Here is a 19,365-nt window from a genome sequence, read left to right on the forward strand (position 1 = left end):
GAGTTTATGGTCTCAATCTCTAGTTTAAGTCTTCTTCAATACAGCATGATGTTCATTTAGTAGGGCGGGCTTATTGTGATTGACAGGTCGCTAACGAGTTGTTGTCCGAGTTGTCAGTGTTTTTGTCTTACAACTTTAAAACCATTTCAGTTTGTTTTTACTTGAAGTTAATTGTAACATTTTGGTCACCTAAATAATGTTGGTTGTACTAAAAAAAAGATGGCGATGGCCGAAAACCAAGATGGCGACGGCCTGCATGCCAAAGTCAAACCAATGGTGACTATATCCTCTTCTTATATACAGTCTGTCAAGGAAACAAAGCCTTATTTTAAGGAGTTAGGAATTCAATTTGGTTATACTACCATTATTTTTGAAATATTGTCATAATATGAATAACTGTATGTAAATGTTGTGACATTGTGGTTTGTTCAGTAGAAAGATGTACTTCAAAAACTATAAATGAATTATAATAATAAACTGTTCTTGAGCTGAGCAGCAAAGATTCAGAATAAACAATATGGCAAAATAGTGAAGTGGAGAATATCTGTTTGAATATCTTCGCATCAATCGTTTACTGAACACTAGAATGTGAGCCTTTTGAAAACATTCAAATTATCAAAATTGAAAAAAGAGCAGTGCATATTGACAGTTGTTGCCTGGATTATGCCAGGGAGCAGCTGTGCTGAGACTCCTTCGCACACCAGAGCTGTTATGTGTCTAATGTAGCAATCCGTGACCTGCGCTTGACTTTGTAACCTCAGATCATCCTGTTGGAATGTCTGCTTCCTCACCAAACTTCAACCTCAGACTTCAGCGTTCACTTTCTGCACAGATTATATAATGCTTGTCTTTTTAAAAGTAATATGTAGCTCCATTTCTTTCAAGTGAAGGGGATGGAAAGTCTCACATTCTTAAATCGATGAAGTTTGATTAACAACTTTCACTTTTTAAAAGATTTTGTGGCTGGCAGTTGATTACAATTCAATTACATTTTTGATCATTCAAGTTTTAGTTGAAAAGTGTCCGATTTAGCGATTCTGATTTACACTATTGGCTTCAGCGTTCGGTAAGTGAAAAGACCTCGGGTCAGAGAATATGATCTGTCCCTTTAAGACGAGTCTTCTGTTGCAGCGCGTCCATTTGACCTGCAGCGCCCTGCCTGTTGTGCCTTTTGCACTTTGCTGAGAGGGAGGTGAGAGGGGTTACTAAATGTCCAAACTTGTTCTGCATCGAGCCTACTCACCACGACATCCACAGGAGACCAGAGTGAGGGTCCGAGCTCTCCGGGAGAGGCTGACCTTTCACCTCATGCTCATCTCATCACACTGGCCTGAAAAAAACTCTCCCTAAATGCAACTTTCTCGATATGGAAGTGGGTGTAGGGGTCGGTTTGGAATTGGACCATATTATTCCATCACTTTTCTTGAGTAGGACCGAATGCGAAATGTGAGCTGTATCATCCACATTTGTACGATTCAGCATGCCGAAGCTACAAAGACGCACAAAAGACATGGACAGAGATCGGGTAAGGAGGAGAAGGAAACTCTGATGGCAGTCTGTGGCTATTCAGAGCTAAGAGTATAAGAACATTTGCATCATGCCTTCAGATAGGGTTGGACTGTCATTATTAGCACAGCCAAGGGAGGTCCTTGTCATGTCCACGAAAACATGAGTTGCCGTCAGCGTTTGAACAAATAAGTGATGCTGTCATATCTGTGGAGGGGCCAGTCTCTAAATGAAATGAAAAAAACAACATAACCAACTGAATTGTCACAGGCTACAGACATAGAAACACAATAAGGCTGTACGGTTGACACCCCTGAAGCTACGTTTAGTATGACCTTTTCACTGGACAGAGATGACACACAACCAAGAGAGATGTCAACATAAAGTCATGGAAATTATTTCAAAATACCATACATGTAGAAATGTGTTGCATGTACGTGCCACTTTAAAACCATTGCTGACTCAGTATGTTCACATAATGAATATTATTAGTCTTAGCATTATTTCTGAAGTAGCTTCACAAAAGCTGGCACCAAAATAAACACATTCATAACTAAATTATACTTTAAAGCAAAAGCAGCAAGTGTGATTTGTAAAAGTTGGGTCATTGTATTTCTGCACTGATCAGACAAATTTTAAAAAGTGCATAGCTTATCCAACTGCTCTCTTAGGGATTTGTTGCTGTTTGGCAGTGTGAGAGTACTGATTCCCTATAGCCTCAAAAGCACTGCAGGAATTTATCTCCATTAAGAAACAGGATTAAAAGGCTCTAGTGGTTCTAGGGGTTTCCCAGAGCCAGCTTTGTACTGCTAGCTTCTTATACTGCAGAGCAGACAGCACTCTTAGTCACTGTCCAGTTATTAAATGGTCTAGGATAAATGCTGATCACTTAGCCTTCAAAGACCCTTTTGCTAGTGTCAGTGAATGTTCTTTAGCTAGTGTCATGTGCATCATTTGGAGATGAAATATGCTCTTTTCAGTTAGTTGCAGACAAATACTGTAACAACATTATTTCATTCTTACTCTGTCATATTCTGCTGCTTGTCTAGACTCCTATAGTGACGCCTGGGGCTTCTGCAGCCTTTTGTATCTTTAGTATCTTTAGTATCTTGACCCAGAGAAGTTCACGCGTGGTTAACGTTGTAACAAGTGGTTAACATTGTGCAACCATGACGGTTAGGTCTAGGCAACAAAAATAATCAAGGTTATGTTTGGGCAACAAAAATGCTTAACATTGTGAAATGGTCATGGTTATGTGTAGGCAACAAAAATACTTAACCTTGTGCAACGGTCATGGTTATGTGTAGGCAACAAAAATACTTAACCTTGTGCAACGGTCATGGTTATGTGTAGGCAACAAAAATACTTAAGGTTGTGACACGGTCATGGTTATGTGTAGGCAACAAAAATACTTAACCTTGTGCAACGGTCATGGTTATGTGTAGGCAACAAAAATACTTAACGTTATGAAACGGTCATGGTTATGTCTTTTCTGAGGACCTTTCAAGAACACATTTGTGGAAGATGTTGGTGAATGAGTTCCATTGTGAATGTCAATTAAAGGCTTTATGATGTGAATATTTGACCTGAGATTAAAAGCTTGAAAGTCCATAATTGAGAACTATGAAGGTTTCTGCCGGTGTCGACTACTGTGTACCTGTACACAGCTCTCCACAGCAATCATTCAAAGCCTTTTGAATTGTGCAACATAACACTTTGACCTGCAGCAAGCAACAATACAGAAGTTTGAAAGGACGCCGATGTGTGCCACAATTGAACCCTTACTGCCTCACTGGTACTTTGTGTTTTTTCTTTTCATAAATTGTATCTGAAGTTGCTTCTGCCTCCAGCCCACAGAGCTTTTGAACTCTTAATAATGTAGAACAGTATAAAATGGAGGCATGATTTAGAGGATTATATTTTTCTTAACCTAGAGGGATTAGTCCATAGCGAGGTCTTCAATGTTGTGAAAATACTGTCGGACATGGATTTGCAAATTCAATTTAGATGAGACCGCAAGATCTAAAATACAACAGGGTGAACACAAATATCCCATTATTGTGAATAAATCGCCCACATTTTAGAAAAAGCTCAGCGCTCACTACCTGCAACCAATGCCTTTTCAAGACCTTTCTGTTAATTTAAATTATTTCCTCCACATGTCAGTCACGTTATGTCATTAAAAGTATTCCACCATTCATGGCTACAGACTCATTCCAAATAAAACAGCCAGGAGAAGTTAGTTAATCAGATAACGGTTTGAAGGGTTTGGGGACTGTTTGCTCGGTGAGTGGTTTTACACAGAGGATTATCAATGATTTACTCAGGATTATAGACCAGATTTGTGGCGTTCTGAAGTGATAACAATCCACAGACAAAAGACTCTGGCAGGCGCATATTCTTAATGATTATTGTCCTACGGACAGCTGTAAAATGGCCCAGAGTTATCGCTATTCCAGCATGCCGGAAGCCTATTATGGCAGTCAATATCTAGAGCTATCTGTTGTTGGCAAGCTTTACTGCCGTCAATACGAATTCCTCTCAGCCTGCACCATATATCCACATATCCACACATACATCGATTGCACCGAGTCGCAGTGATTTGAAGACTCCGCGCCACAGATGTGTTAAGAGATTCAATGTCTCATGTGCTCAATGCATTACAGGTGATGCATCATCTGTCCCATTGCCCCCTGACAGAGTGTAGAAAATCAATATCAGTTTATCGGGGGAGCAAGACCAGGGACTGCTCATTCAACATGTGTCCCCGTTCTGTATTGGTGCCGCCACAAATGTATAACTGGTCCAGAGGTCTGTACTTTCTAAGGTAGATACGTCAAAGCAGTTATACATTAGATCAATCATCTCCAAAGCGCTTTAAAACAAAAGTTACGCGTGGGATATCAATGCAATACTTGAACAAACGGTATACTGTCTAAAAACATGAACATGATGAAATAAAAAAACATTTCGAAATGATTTGGGTTCTTTGCTGACAAGAAATGATAAGACACGCACTGTCCAGTTCTCGATAGGATGGGTGCTATAGCAAAGAAATATGTGACAGGATTAAAATGGATCGATCCACACACTGAACAGCTCCCGTTAGAAGGACTTTCATTGCTGCGTAACGTTTCGAGCACCAGGCCAGAAAGGTACATCAAGATAAAGGAATATACCAGTAGAACAATTTACTCCACATAAATAACTACTCAATGAAGGCCTCTGGCTGACAATTCAATTCAATTTATTTTGTAGAGCCCAAAATTACGAATTTGCCTCAGAGGGCTTTACAATCTGTACACATACGACCTCCTCTGTCCCGGGACCCTCACATCGGAACAGGAAAGACTCTTTAACGGGGAGGAAAAAAAGGAAGAAACCTTAGGGAGAGCAACAGAGGAGGGATCCCTCTATCAGGATGGACAAACCGTCATACTAAATGTATAAACACAGGTGATATACCAAACACAAATACAGAGGTGGATGAGTCAAAAAAACGCAGGACTTTTGTCCAGGAGACTGCTGTTCGTGTCCATGCGAAAAAATAAAAATAAATTCAGTCACATAAGTAGTTACTCAGCAAAGTTAACATCAACCACACTCTTCTACCAAAACCCAACCCACCAAGTGGTTTCGTTTCCATACTAAATTGGATTTTTAATTTGAAAAGACACTGTGTAGAAACCAGTGGACACACCGTCCCTGACACGTCCAAAACTGATGTTAGATTGGTACATAAAGCGGCATAGCTTGAAGCTTAGGAGCACTGACCAAGCTTCAGTATTTGACGAGTTGCGGGTGAGAATGTGACCGACTAGAAGTGCCTCTGTCTTTTTGTCATTATAAGCTGTTACAGGGAAAAATATTCCCAAAAAATAGGAAATCATAAAAAGATAAAAGCAGTATTGTTACAAGATACATGACACTCCTCAGTGAGGCCTTTAGGTTCTTGGCTGACAAACATCGAGAAGGTTCTGTAGTGAGTTGTAGTCATGCATTTCCCTTGTGATACAGAAATACTTGCAACGTCAAGGGGACACCGGCCCTGCCTCCCTTTTGTTCCCTTTCAGCTTTGCAACCTCTGTTTTCCCTTTGGCCCTGCACTTGCTCTGAACTCTCCTTGACCCCGTCATTCCCCATCTCTCCACCAGATGCCCTCGCTGTGTTTCCCTCCCCAGCAGTGGTGTATAAAGTACCCAAAAGACATACTTGAGTAAAAGTAAAGATACCTTACTGGAAAATGACTCCAGTAAAAGTGAAAGTCACCAACTAGAACACTACTTAAGTAAAAGTCTTAAAGTATCTGATATTTACTGAACTTAAGTATCAAAAGTAATTTTCTAAATATTAAATGTACTTGTAGTATTGAAAAGTAAAAGTACAAGTAAATGCTGTTAATAAAAAAGCAAAGGGTCAGCATTTTGAGAATTATGAAGTTATTCTTTTAAGTGCTGTGGCACCATCACCAAGGACATGGAGCTGTGTTGAAAAATAATTGGGTTGGCTGTGATCCATCCAGGAGCAACAATGTTCAACATAATATATTGTACATAAGTATACTTTTGCATCTACTATGAACATATCATCATAATTCTCCATAAAGCAATATGACACTATGAAGGAGTTGTAACAGTGCGTTTATAAGTATGCTCATTCCGACTAGAGGATGTAGAGGGCAAATGCATAATATTGTGTTCAGCAAAATATATCAACTTGATGCATCAGGTCAGTGTTGTGAGAAAGGACACCTGCCTTGTAAACTCCTATGGGCCTGATTTGAACACAATAGGCAAAGGTTTTGCTCAAGCTGAATCTGCAATTGGGCGACTGCTACCATCATAACTCCATCTGATCATCCACAAAATGACTCAAATATCAAAACATGATCAATACTAAAGCAGCACCGAAAGTAACAACACAGTCATTACTTGAAACTGAAAAATGTCTTGTTCATCTTCAAAAGAAGTTGGTTTTCAAAATTGCGAGAATTCAGTCTCGCTCTTCTTGGGCTGAAGACTAGTCCTGCGATGCTAAACAGCCTTTCACAGGCCGCTGAGGCAGGTAGAGGTGTGTTCAGCTTCACACACAGCATGCGCACACCCTAAGATCTCACAACTGTCAACACTTCCTCAGCTCAGCTAGCAATCTGTCTACTACACCAATTGTCTCATTTGATTTACGATAGCTAGCGAACGTTAGCCTAACATACACCATGTATAGGAAGATCAGACACCTGTCTCCCCCCCTCCCCCGCCATAGATATACTCCAATCCTGTGGGGATTAATCTTAATTTACCTCAATGTGTTTCTTGAGGTTGGATGGGGAGGTTTTGAATGCCAATATTTCAGTAGCTTTTGGTAAGCATAAGAGGCACTTCATCAGGTATGAAGAATCTTTCACTCCAATATAAGAAAACATTTCTCGCAAATATGACCACGGGTGTTGGTCTTCGTCACCACAGTAGTTTGTTGCGGGAGTAGCAGGTGCTTCCATTTCTGCTTCCATCATGAAATCAGTCATCGTGTACTCGCCCGCTAGCTATAGCATATAGCATCCTGGGTATCACTGGGAATCTAAACACCGCGGCTTTGAGAGCACTTGTTTGCAATTGCGCATTAACGTGATTAACCAATGATTTAACTTGCAAGCTAGGACCACTGATTCACCAAACCTGCTTGCTTGCAGGGAAATGTATCGGAGTAAAAGTATCAGTTTTCTTTGCAAAATGTAGTGAAGTAAAAGTAAAAGTCAACAGAAATATGAGTAGTAAAGTAAAGTACTGATATCCAAAAAAACGACTTGAGTACAGTAACGAAGTATTTCTACTTCGTTACTATACACCACTGCTCCCCAGTCACCTGATCGCCACACCCACCTACACACCTGCTCTTTATTTCCTTAATTACTCTCCTACTGTATTGCTCTCCAGCCCCAATGTCTTGCCAGATCATCCGTGTTGCTTCCCTGCAACAGCTTTCCAGACTTCCCTGCCTTGATCTGAAGGCCACAGTCACCCTGCCTAACCTACTACCGGCCTTTGACCGGTCTTCCACTCTTGCCATTTGGATTTGCTTGCATGGTACGATCACTTTCTGGTTGCCAAATGTAAGCCTGTTGACTACAGTAAGATGGTAAGATCTACTTAGTTCGGGTGGCTCTGCCTCTTCCCTGCCTTTCCCTGAAATGAGCAAACCAATGCACACTGCGATGGCTGATCTTGTTCAGGAGGTATCGTAGCATCAGTGGCAAGCATTCCATACTTCACCCTTGTCTTTGTCAACTCTACTATTGCCATTTTCCCCCTCGATCAGTCCTAGTTTGGCAAACTTCTGATTGTACTAGCTCTTAAAGAGAAGTGTCGGGCTAATCTTGATGCAGTCAAACAAATGGAGACCATGGCATCTAATTCAAGTGGTTTGATCTGATATGTGTGTAAAGGAAATAAGCTTTTAATGTAAGCTTTCATAGCTGCAGCATGACTGTGTCAGCAGGGTATAGGTACGGTCACGGTGCATTTCTGTTGTACAAAACCACAAACAAACACAGAACTTTCACCAGGGAGACCGCTGTTTGTGTCCAGTGTCAACTCACTTATTTTAACTAATGTGCTCAGTACTCATTTACCTTTTATGGAAGAAACGCGCTTTTCATAAATCTAACCAAGTAGTTTGTTGCATAAGTAAACCTAAAAACTAAGTAAACCTACATTGGAAGTTTATTTTGAAAAGACACTGTGCATGTAATTACACGGAGCCCCTGAAACGACCACCACTGACGCGAGGGGCCTACCTAGAGCGTCATAGTTTAAAATGTAGGGCCACTGATCGGGCGACAGTATTTGGCCAGTTGGGATTGACGATGTGTCGGCCAAACAGCTGGTGAATAAACCAGTGATTTTAAAGCATGAATGAAGACGCTGATACAAATCGAGTAAAGCAAGTGCTACTTCCGTGCTGTGCCTGAACTAATGCGAAGCACATCATATGTAGAAGCGATCCAGGATAAATACTGGGCTTCAATAAGCTCAAATGTACAGGTATACGTATTTTATACAGGTTCCTGTTGAGATCCCAAGAAGTTAAATTCTGAAATGCAGTGATGCAAAGTCACTGAAAACTTTAAAAGATGTTTTTTGAAAAGCAGTCACAAGACTAACTAAACCGTACCGCCGCAAAATGAAACTGCAATCGACAACAAGCATGTCGGCTTTATCCTCCAAATGAGCCACCTGGGCCCTGTGAAGACTACAGTGGGGCTGAATAATGAAATAAGCAGTCGCAGGTCTCTCAGAGCTTCTCGGAAACCAGCTGCAGAGTCACTGTTCTGAGGGTGCAGCGCCTTGTTAAAATGCACTCCATCAAAGTTTCCTTGGAAGTAATAGCTGACAGAGAACATAATGTGAATTTGACCTGACAGATCTCTGAGAGAAAGGGGAAAAAAATAAAGAGACTGTGGAAGGAGAGAACCGGGGTGAAGTCAGGTCTCACAGCTCTTGTCTAAAGTCAGCCCAGCACCAAGCACGTTTCAATTGAGAAGTCCTCCATGGCTCCCTAGAAACGTCAGAATGTCGTCTTTTTAAAAAGAAAAAATAATTTCTTGAAGTTAGTCTATAACACTTTGCTGTTTCACACATCTCCAAACTAAATAATGCCATTTCACACATCAAACCAGAAGACAATCCTCTCTGGATTGTGTGGAAGTTGAAATTTAAACCCGCATTCTTGCCTCGTCTCCCTCTCCAGAACAAGGATCCTTGTTTTAAAAGGGTTTCACTATAGATGACACCAGATTGTCTGCCATTTCATCACTGCTCTTTTCATTCCCTGCGCCACAGTAAACAGGCAAGTGCTAAGCAAAGGCTATTTTCTTTTCCAACATATACAAGGGAAAACGTTAAAAACTCCCTTTGTGAGAACTGAGTATTGATGATGCAGTCAAGAATTTACTAACCGTGACTGAATGTTTAATGAGGCTGGGGCTGTAGCAGAGCGCTATTGTTGCATTAACACTCAACAATACAACACATGGAAAAGCAGTAATGGAGTTTTCTCATGGATATCTGCAATTGTTTGGCTGCAAAATGAGTTTGTTTCATGGCTGCAGGGACGGTGAGTCCGTGGTCCGCCCAACATGTTCTATACTGATTGACCTCAACAGCCATTGGATGGGTTACCATGGGATTTTGTACCGACATTTACGGTCCCCAGCTCATGAATCTTGACTTTTCTTTTGTGAACACCATGGATGTTTTCATTGTTTTTGTGAAATATCGTGACAACAAATCTGTGGACTGCCATGGAACTTTGTACAGATATTCACATTCCCAACAGCATGAATTATACTGACTTTGGTTGGAACCTTTTTAATCTATCATCAAGTCAAATATTTCATTTGTTTTTTTATGATCAAATGGCTGCCAAATCAATGTATTTGCCATCAGGCTCAGCTGTACTTTGCCGAGCTTACATAGCTCTTTCTTTACAACTCTTTGGTTGATGCAATTCACTTTTTTGTCTCAAGTCTGTCATCTCTTTTATGTGAATTTATTGGAATGTTTTTATGTTGTTTTTAACTTTTTGCTGTATTTGTTTTTTAAATCTGTGTTTTTATGCGGCGCTGTGTGAACGTTTTACGACGCCATCTTGGCCAGGACCTCCTTGGAAATGAGATTTGAAATCTCAAAGGAGTTATCTTGGCTCAAAAAAAAGTTCAATAAGATGAGAGAAGCAGCAAGTCCTCACATTATGGGAATCTGAAATCAGCCTCGCTTACTTGATAAATGACTTAAGTAGTCGATGCATTATCATATTTATAGTTTATGAATATTGTGTTTGATGAATTGAGAAATATCTCAGTGCTCATAACCAACTTTTCTTTTGTGTTTTCGAGTTCTCCGTCTGTTGCAGCCTCCTGCTGTTACTTACGGCTGATAATGTGAGTTTTACATGAAACATCTTGGCGTGTGCAGCTCTACAGACTAAGCTCAGTGCTCACACAGACTGCACTAATGGGAACAGGAATCTGACTGTTTGCATTCTGTGCCACAGATGTTATCGGGTCTGTTTACCTGCCCCATCTGGGATTAGTGTTAATGTGGCAGCTTGTCACAGCCTAGGCAGCTCTAAGGGTGTAGTAAAAACCTGTAATTGCTAACATTAGTCATTTAAAAACACTTGTCTCCCCCCCCTACCCCCACAGTGCCCCCCAGGGTTGAGCCCTATGAAGGATGGGACTGGGTGCTACGACCACCACATCGGCATCGACTGCTCCGACGGTTTCAACGGAGGATGTGAGCAGCTGTGTCTCCAGCAGCTGGCTCCTCTAGAGGATGACCCGACACTCTACAACATCCAGATGTTCTGTGGGTAAGAAAGAACATATTTACCGCTTCATATTTTAAATTGCTATCCTTTTATTTCAGAACCAAACCAACCACAGTTTAGTACAAACATCACTCGTATCACTAATCAATACTTCTGGATTAACTACTGGAAACTATGCAAATGAACTATCTTGACTACATGACTTTTGATACTTTGAAGTGTTATGTTTCCGGGTGAAATATCCCTGTAACTGCAACCATAAAGACCAACAACGTAACAAACGTCAATGGAGTTGTCAACGTTATTGTCATGTGTCATTATTATTTTTTCTGAGGTGTTTTAACTCACAACATAACTTCTTCCTCAAAAGTCTTTAATGTAAAAGACTAAATAACAATAATCATAATAATAATGTCCAGGACTGTCGGCATAGAAGCACACACAGACTTCAGGCCTTCACGTCTGTTTTTGTGATTTATTTGCATGTCAATTTTCAGAGCTTTCACATTGAAAATAAAGGCATCAACCAACTAATATAATAAACACTATATATATTCAAAATGTGTCCCCTAGTGTACAACAACACGGACGCTCTGTAGTTTGAACCAAGACGGCAAACTTTATTTCTCAGCACAGACCAGATTCACTCCTTTCTTATTTATTAAAGATAAATACATATCTTTAAGTTTTTTGCTTGAAGGAAACTCAATAAAATATCTTATAGTAGCTTCGAAAATACAGCAATTTACCAGACAGACTGCCAGACTCTGCTCTGTGTCCTGAGGCTGCTGGTAGTTGGTTGGTCTGCCTGTGTGAATCTATTCAAACTTTTTATTGAAAAAGGGTTGCAACTGTTGCAAAAGAGAGAAAACCCCAGAAAAAAGGCTCTTATAAAGGAGTTGGGCCACCATGATGCTCTAGAACGGCTTCAGTGCTCCTTGGTCGACCGGGTCCCTCGGGGGGTCTTGTGGGGGGTGCTGCGGGAGTATGGGGTGCCGGACCCGCTACAACGGGCGATCCGGTCTCTGTACGACTGCAGTAGGAGCTGTGTCCGCATTCTCGGCAATAAGTCAGACACGTTCCCGGTGGGTGTTGGCCTCCGCCAGGGCTGCCCTTTGTCACCGGTCCTGTTCGTGATTTTCATGGACAGGATATCTAGGCGCAGCCTGGGGGTGGAGAACGTCAGTCTCGGGGGTCTCGGGATCGCTTCTCTGCTATTTGCAGATGATGTGGTCCTGTTAGCCTCCTCGGATCGTGACCTCCAGCATTCACTGGGGCGGTTTGCAGCCGAGTGTGAAGCGGCGGGGATGAGAGTTAGCACCTCCAAATCTGAGGCCATGGTTCTCTGCCGGAAACCGGTGGATTGCTCCCTCCAGGTGGGGACGGAGTGCCTACCTCAAGCGAAGGAGTTCAAGTATCTCGGAGTCTTGTTCACGAGTGAGGGTAAGATGGAGCGGGAGATCGACAGACGGATCGGTGCAGCTGCAGCAGTAAAGCAGGCGCTGCACCGGACCGTCTTGGTGAAGAGGGAGCTGAGCCGGAAGGCAAAGCTCTCAATTTACCACTCGGTCTACGTTCCTGCCCTCACCTATGGTCACGAACTCTGGGTCATGACTGAAAGGACAAGGTCGCGGCTACAAGCGGCCGAAATGAGTTTCCTCCGTAGGGTGGCCGGGCTCAGCCTTAGAGGTAGGGTAAGGAGCTCGGTCATCAGGAGGGAGCTTGGAGTAGAGCCGCTACTCCTTCCCGTCGAAAGGAGTCAGCTGAGGTGGTTCGGGCATCTAATTAGGATGCCTCCTGGACGCCTCCCACTGGAGGTTTTCCAGGCACGTCCAACTGGGAAGAGACCCCGGGGAAGACCCAGAACACGCTGGAGAGATTACATCTCCCAGCTGGCCTGGGAACACCTCGGGATCCCCCAGAATGAGCTGGAACATGTTGCCGATGAGAGGGAAGTCTGGGTCAGCCTGCTTGACCTGCTGCCACCGCGACCCGACCCCGGATAAGCGGTGGAAAATGGATGGATGGATGGTCGCTAACCTCTCCTGGAGGGGTGGACAGCTTTCATTTAAAACGTATTCCTTCATCCTATATGATGATGAGAGCGCTGGCTTGCCCATCACGCTGAAATCAACACTGAGAAAATGTAACCGTGCCTTCAACGCCTTCAATGAAGAGCACCGTCAACCAGGCCGCTAAACTAACCAGCGACCCCTCCCACCCAGCCCACCACCCCGTCCTGCTTCTCTCCTCCTGAACGCCTCTCTGTTTAAAAACAGCTTCTTTCCAACTGCAGTCCGAACACTAGCTCTCCCTTTGTTCAGGGTTATTGCCTCTTAGTCCGGGAATGATGGCAAACCTTACAGTTTGACTGTCTAGCATGTCATGTTGACTTCACTTTTTGTGTCATTGTCCTCCACCACCAACTCAATTTGAAAGAATTAATATAAAAACAAATCTTTTATCAACAAAGTTAAAATGATAAATTGCAAAAAACATAAAGAATTGTAGTCCTTACAAAAGCAACATCATGTGAACAGCATCATTGCTGTATGAGGTCCGGAGGCTGTGAAGGCCATTGTGCGTGATTCACATCTTCCTCATACTCATCACACCACTCAGTGAGCCCTGGTGCCCTTTGAACCCTCTTTCGAGGTCACTTCTTTTCTCATATATAGATACTATATGATGTACAGATCAACATCAATGCTTTACAGCCTCATGAGTCTTCACTCAGCAGCATATAACTAAGGCTTTTGAAAGGCGAGTGACCCCGCTAGAATCATCCATTAAAGACCAGCATCTGGTGCTGGGTGTGTGCTCCATTCACTCCCTGCTCACGTCCACCAGTGGGATTCAATGCAGAGATCCATATATATATATATATATATATATATACTGGTGAGGTAGAGGGTCTATTAGGGATAAATGGAATGTATTTGCTTGGTTAGGGCAGAGCAAAGCTGAAACTTGGCCACTCAGACCAAATAAAAAATGCATCAGTGTTACACTGGTTGGGACAAAGCAAACGGACCATTAGTTGGAGAGCATCCTTTGGTAGAGTTGGTGCAGGGAGGAGTCTTAGGGTGGCTGGTCTTCTTGGTTACAGCTGGCAGGCATGGGAGCAGGAGGTAGGGGTGATGAGGGGCCTGCAGCACCCCTAACATCAGGCATAATGATCAGCTCATAGGTTTTACTTATGGATTTGTATTTTTAGAATACATCCTACAAAGTGATGCGACTTGCAGCAGTACGCTGGGTGGGTTCTAGATGAAACCCTTGGACTACTTAAAGGGTTCCTCCGCAGAACGCCCTGGGAGGCTTCTACAGAGAACAAGAAGGGGGAAAGGTTCTTAACGTCACCTGAAGAGAAGGTTCTGGGTGGAACCATGGAAGGGTTCTCTATAGAGACAAGCCCAATAACTATAAAGTCCATTTGCTCTATTTATTTATACTATTTTAAGCTCCAATATGCTCTCTTTAGCTGCTTGAGGAGGTTATACTCGGTGGATTATAGTGTGTGGATTACAGGCTGGTAGGATTGAAGATAGATTGAAGATACCTGGAGAATTATAATCGTGTCTTTTACACCTTGCTTTTCCTACTGCCGCATCTCAAACTGCCTTCAGTAAAGAAAAGGCCCGTTATTACCGTGAACAGCAGGGGTCCCCAAACTTTTTCCTGTGAGGGCCACATAACTTTTCCCTTCTCTGATGGGGGCCGTGGTCAGCTTGGCGTACAAATGTATTCTGCTGAGCTAACAGTCCACTTTTTAGCTTTGAGAGTTTGTCTGCTCGCATTTGGCCTTGCAAGTTATCATACTTGTCTTTGTGACGGGATTCATAGTGTCGGCGCAGATTGTATTCTTTGAATACCGCCACCGCCTCTTGACAGATGAGACAAACAGCCTTTTCTTTGCATTGAACAAAAAAATAATCGTTTGACCACTGCAGGTTAAATACCCTGCATTCTGAATCAATTTTTCTCTTACCTAACCTTTTCGCCATTATTCCGTTCTATTTGACAGGGTGCTAGTCTAGGATTTGCGTGGCCAGACTGAAAAAAAATCATAATGCATCTCTGGTATTGTTCAGGGGGCCGGGCCAAATGTGGAGGCGGGCCGTATCCGGCCCGCGGGCCTTAGTTTGGGGACCACTGGTGAACAGGTTCCATTAGATTATGCTTGGATTGGATATGTGGAGACCTGCTTCATGTAATCTAAAGCCAGCCCCGCTGGTGTTCTCATATATTACACTGATTACACTTTCTTCTCCTGCACTGTGTGGACATGTACGGACTGAGTAACATCTTCCTCACCGTTCATTATGCTGCACCTGTTTTCATCGGAGTTGTGGTGGTCTCGCATAAATTCCTGCCGCCTGACTTCAATCGAAGCAGAGGTTCTTATTAGACAGCACGACTGAAACACAACGATGTTAATCTGAAGGTGGTCGAGAAGGCAAGTGTTGTTCTTTAAAGTTCTACAGGAGATCCTGGAAGCAGCCGTTTCTAATCGAACACAACAAGCTGCTGTTTGTTGCTTTCATCGTTACATTAACCAGTATGTATGCAGGCACGCCGTTTCATTTCATTCTCAACAGCAGCCTTTTGTTGTTGTCACTCTCCACTGTGCAGATGTGGCTAAATCCTCTAGCGCTCCCACTGGAGACTGGCATACGCTTTGAGACATTTGGCATCCAGGAGGGAGGGAGGGAGGGAGACAGAGAGATTCTCTCAGACAGATCTTTCCCTCTTTAACACCCAATCCCCATTTTTCTCCCGCTCCTTCGTCTGCCTTCGACTCATTTCACAGAGTACATTATACACCGAGATGTCAAAACATCATCAATATGAAAGAGCCTTGAGACGACTCAGTGTTTCTCTTCTTTTTTTTTTTTTAGATGGAGGATTTTGTGCCAGTTGAGAACTGATTTAGCTGGTTCTCCACCGTTGAGTTGTGAGGTCTAAGTTGTGCATATTTTGAAAATGCAGTAGACGATATCTCAGAGTAGCCATTCAGTCACACGGTTGAAATCAATATTTCTGAGTGCTGGCAGTCTGCTAGTAAATGAGTTTAGCATCATACGGCAGCGGTTGCAGCACATTAATGCCGCCGGAATGCATTCAGTATGTCATCATCCATATTCATCACATGGGTTGGTAATTAATGCTAAATGTTATGGAAAAACAGTTTTCTCATCAATATTGACAAAGTATTTTTTATTTAAATTTTTTATGACAGGATCAGGTTTTGTTGTGCGCTTAAGAGGCTTAAGTGCATCTCAACATATGTGTGTGTGTGTATATATATATATATATATATTATTTTTTTTTTAATTGGCGCTTAGCTGCTGTAATAGAAAATGTGACTGCTTTATTTATTTTATGTAGAATATGGGGCGGTGGTACTCTTCAGCCTATTTCACAGAAGGGAAAATAATGATTCTGACAGAACTTTTTTAGTTATTTACCAATTTCACATGTGGAAAAAAAAGAATTTAGAAAGATTATTCTGGCAACACCTTTTTTCACCTGCAGTCATGAACACAGGCGAGAAAAGACTTCACTTCAAGACTTTGAAAATGGATCAGCAGAATGTTTTTCTTACTCTCAGGCTTCAGGTGTAATCTAAATTGATTATTTTCTTTATTACAAGAGAGCAGTTAAAGAAGATACATTTCAACCGTTTTCAATGAAAGGATGAAATAGAGCAGTGCAGCTGCTTGTTGTTGATGTGCTTTAGAGTTATTGTCTTTTATTCATTTACATTTGACTTCTACTTAAACTTGCCTAGTTTTCTATAACAGTTTTCACGTTGACCCAACTTTCCTAGGATCCATTAGTGGCATGATATTAAACTGTTACATCGGCTTTTCAAATATGTTAACAGTTGCATAATTCTTCTTGTGATAATAATCCCAAACTGCTGCTAAATGAAGGTTGAGGATGTTTTGATTGTAATGCCTGTCGTAACGTGGCCGATTGTAAATTAGTCGAATGAGTTTCTGTTCTGTCGCACACATTCCAGATGGACGACCGCTTCAAAGGGTCTCCTGTGTCACACACTGACTGTACATACTGCCTCACACTCCTGCATTCCAGAGGTTTAGATTCAGAACTTTTAAGTTGACAAGCCAGCAACCATCATAACAAATGTGCTTCAAAGTTTGAGATTCAGAAAACTAACGGTATTATTTCACCTCAAAGAACTATGATATAAGGAATTTAAGAAATGCAAGAGCAGAGCATGAACCAAATAAATGACTTGAACCCGTGTCCCTTAAGGTGCATCGAGGACTACAAGCGTGGTCCAGATGGGAGGTCGTGCCTGCCGCTGTCCGAGGCCTGCACTGAGGGGATCGACTGCGCCGAGGCGGCGGACATCCCCGCCAACCAGACTGTGTTCGGAGACCTTTTCTACGGATACAACAACCACACCAAAGAGAGCACCTCCGGACAGATCCTCAAGGCCACATTCAGGTAAACACACAGGCTGGTTGTTAAGTGGAGCATGAGAGACATTGTTCAGCCTTTTGTATCTCAGCAAGGGAACCGCTAGCACCCGAGCAAAAGGTATTCACTGCGTCCCTGTCTTCCACAGGGACGCATGCTGCCTCGTATTTAATTCTGCTCCTATTCAGACAGCTACGGTGCATTGCATCATACCACAACCCCTGATGCAACACTGCAGTTATTGTTGACAGTGGTATTGGTTTTCTAAGCGCTATGCATTCCAACCTTTCAGACTCTCTCAGGTTCATATGGTTTAAATCACACAAGTAAGTAAAACATTATTTGTAAAGCACCATTCAAATCCTAGGTTACAAAGTGTCTTTCAAAAGGACAACAAAATATGAGTACAACATGAACTTCACCACAGGAGAGAATAGTACAATTATGACAAAACAATACAAGCATCATAGCTCAAAATAGGGTAGACGACTGACGCACAAAAGCCCTCAGAAAAAAGATGGGTATTGAGCTGTGACTTAAAACACCCAAGAGAGTCTGCTGACATGACTCCACGTTGGAGACTTGAACGAGGTGAAACTAGCATCGTTCAGAGCACCTGAGGGGCCGAACAACAGCAGTTCACTGAGCAAAACTATTCCCAGCCGCAGGATGAGGAGGAGGATCTGGTGAAAGTAGCCGGGCTGAATATCTGTCTTGACATGTTCAGCAAATTTCAGTTGACACTTAAGTTTTTGGCAAAATATTGTTTGTCAGTGGCCAATAAACAGAGGGGCAAAAGCCAGACTTCACTTTTGCTGTGGTGTAATTGAAAAGCATTTTGAGACATTCAATTACTAATCTCAGCCAGACGAAATTAAATTTAAAATTAATAAAACCTTCATAAAACATGAGACAGTTCACCTCATCTCAGGCACTCTGAGTACAGATACGAAAGAAACTACAAGCTGACCTCTTTGGAGAGGCTTATGGAATAAGTAGCCGCATGGGTCCAAATGTATGTCGTATTCCTTTCATTTGCACGTGGTTTGATGTGGATGGTAGAGTACTTTGAAGGTGGTTAGTTATTGCTGTCTGCATGCTGCAATCACTTCCACTGAACGCAGGAAGCCAGAAGGTCAGCAAAGTCATCTGCAGTCCAGGAATTTAATTTTGGCCGAGCGTGGATTCCGCCGACCCCAGGCAACTCCCCCACTCACTGTAGGGATCCACCACCGGAGTTGTAGAAAGGGAGGGAGGGACGGGTGAGGCAGGAAAGCTAATATCATCAAGAATCTGAATCTCAAAAGCTCTGATCTCATTTGGACGTGCTTGTGAATGAAAAGCGGGGTCTGAGGCAGACTTTGAAGAGCACTAAATGCTTCCTGTGCAGATAAGGTGGTGGAAGAGGAAGGGCTACTCTTTTGGGAGGCATGGTTAATGCAAGGCCTAATTCTACGAGATGAGAGCAAATTAATTAAAACTGACCAGGAGCCAGTGTGCTCAAATTGAATCACATTAGACCAGATGAACGATGGGATGCGGAAGGAAGAGAGCATCGCAAATGAACACCGGAGATCCGTCAGGGGTTCAAAGTCAGTGAAGCACTCAGTCCAGACATTTATCTCACAACGAAAAACACAAATGAAAGCATGGAAACGGTGGAAGACAGCCTCTGGCAGTACTTTGCTTGTAGGTGGTGGTAAATCTGTACCCGAGGACCTGTGTCCAATGGATGCATGCTGTAGGTCAAAGGTTAAAAGGGCACACCACCAATCGTACCTGTCAATTTTCTGGTCAGAGGGAGTACTGCTCAATCTGAGAAAACAGACAAATACTTCTGTGCATGAGTTTTTTGCCAATTCTTCACCTGTTCCATTCCAAGGATTTGTTTCTAGATTTTGGGAATTGCTCTTTCCTAACAAATAGAGACGTGGTACTCACAGTAGATATGTGAATATTTTTGCAAAATTGTGATTGGGTCCAAAATGGAACCAGCTAATTATGGGAAATGTAGGATCTAGCCTTATTGTAGCTTCACCCATACTTGGGACTAAAAGTCAGGGCTTCTGTTACATCCAC

General features: G+C 42.5%; 1 protein-coding gene across 10 annotated transcripts in view; it reads left to right on the forward strand.

Moving 5' to 3' along the window:
- The window catches only part of astn1 (astrotactin 1), a 366,216-nt gene that overhangs the window by 145,709 nt on the left and 201,142 nt on the right, over positions 1-19,365 (forward strand). For all 10 annotated transcript variants that reach the window (XM_031874553.1, XM_031874560.1, XM_031874561.1 and 7 more), the window contains 2 exons: positions 10,709-10,875; positions 17,119-17,313. In XM_031874553.1, the coding sequence (XP_031730413.1) occupies positions 10,709-10,875; positions 17,119-17,313 (362 nt within the window). The remainder of the gene's footprint in view (positions 1-10,708; positions 10,876-17,118; positions 17,314-19,365) is intronic.

This window comes from Anarrhichthys ocellatus, unplaced genomic scaffold, assembly GCF_004355925.1.
Source record: "Anarrhichthys ocellatus isolate YVR2014 unplaced genomic scaffold, GSC_Weel_1.0 scaffold82, whole genome shotgun sequence".
NCBI classification, from domain to species: domain Eukaryota; kingdom Metazoa; phylum Chordata; class Actinopteri; order Perciformes; family Anarhichadidae; genus Anarrhichthys; species Anarrhichthys ocellatus.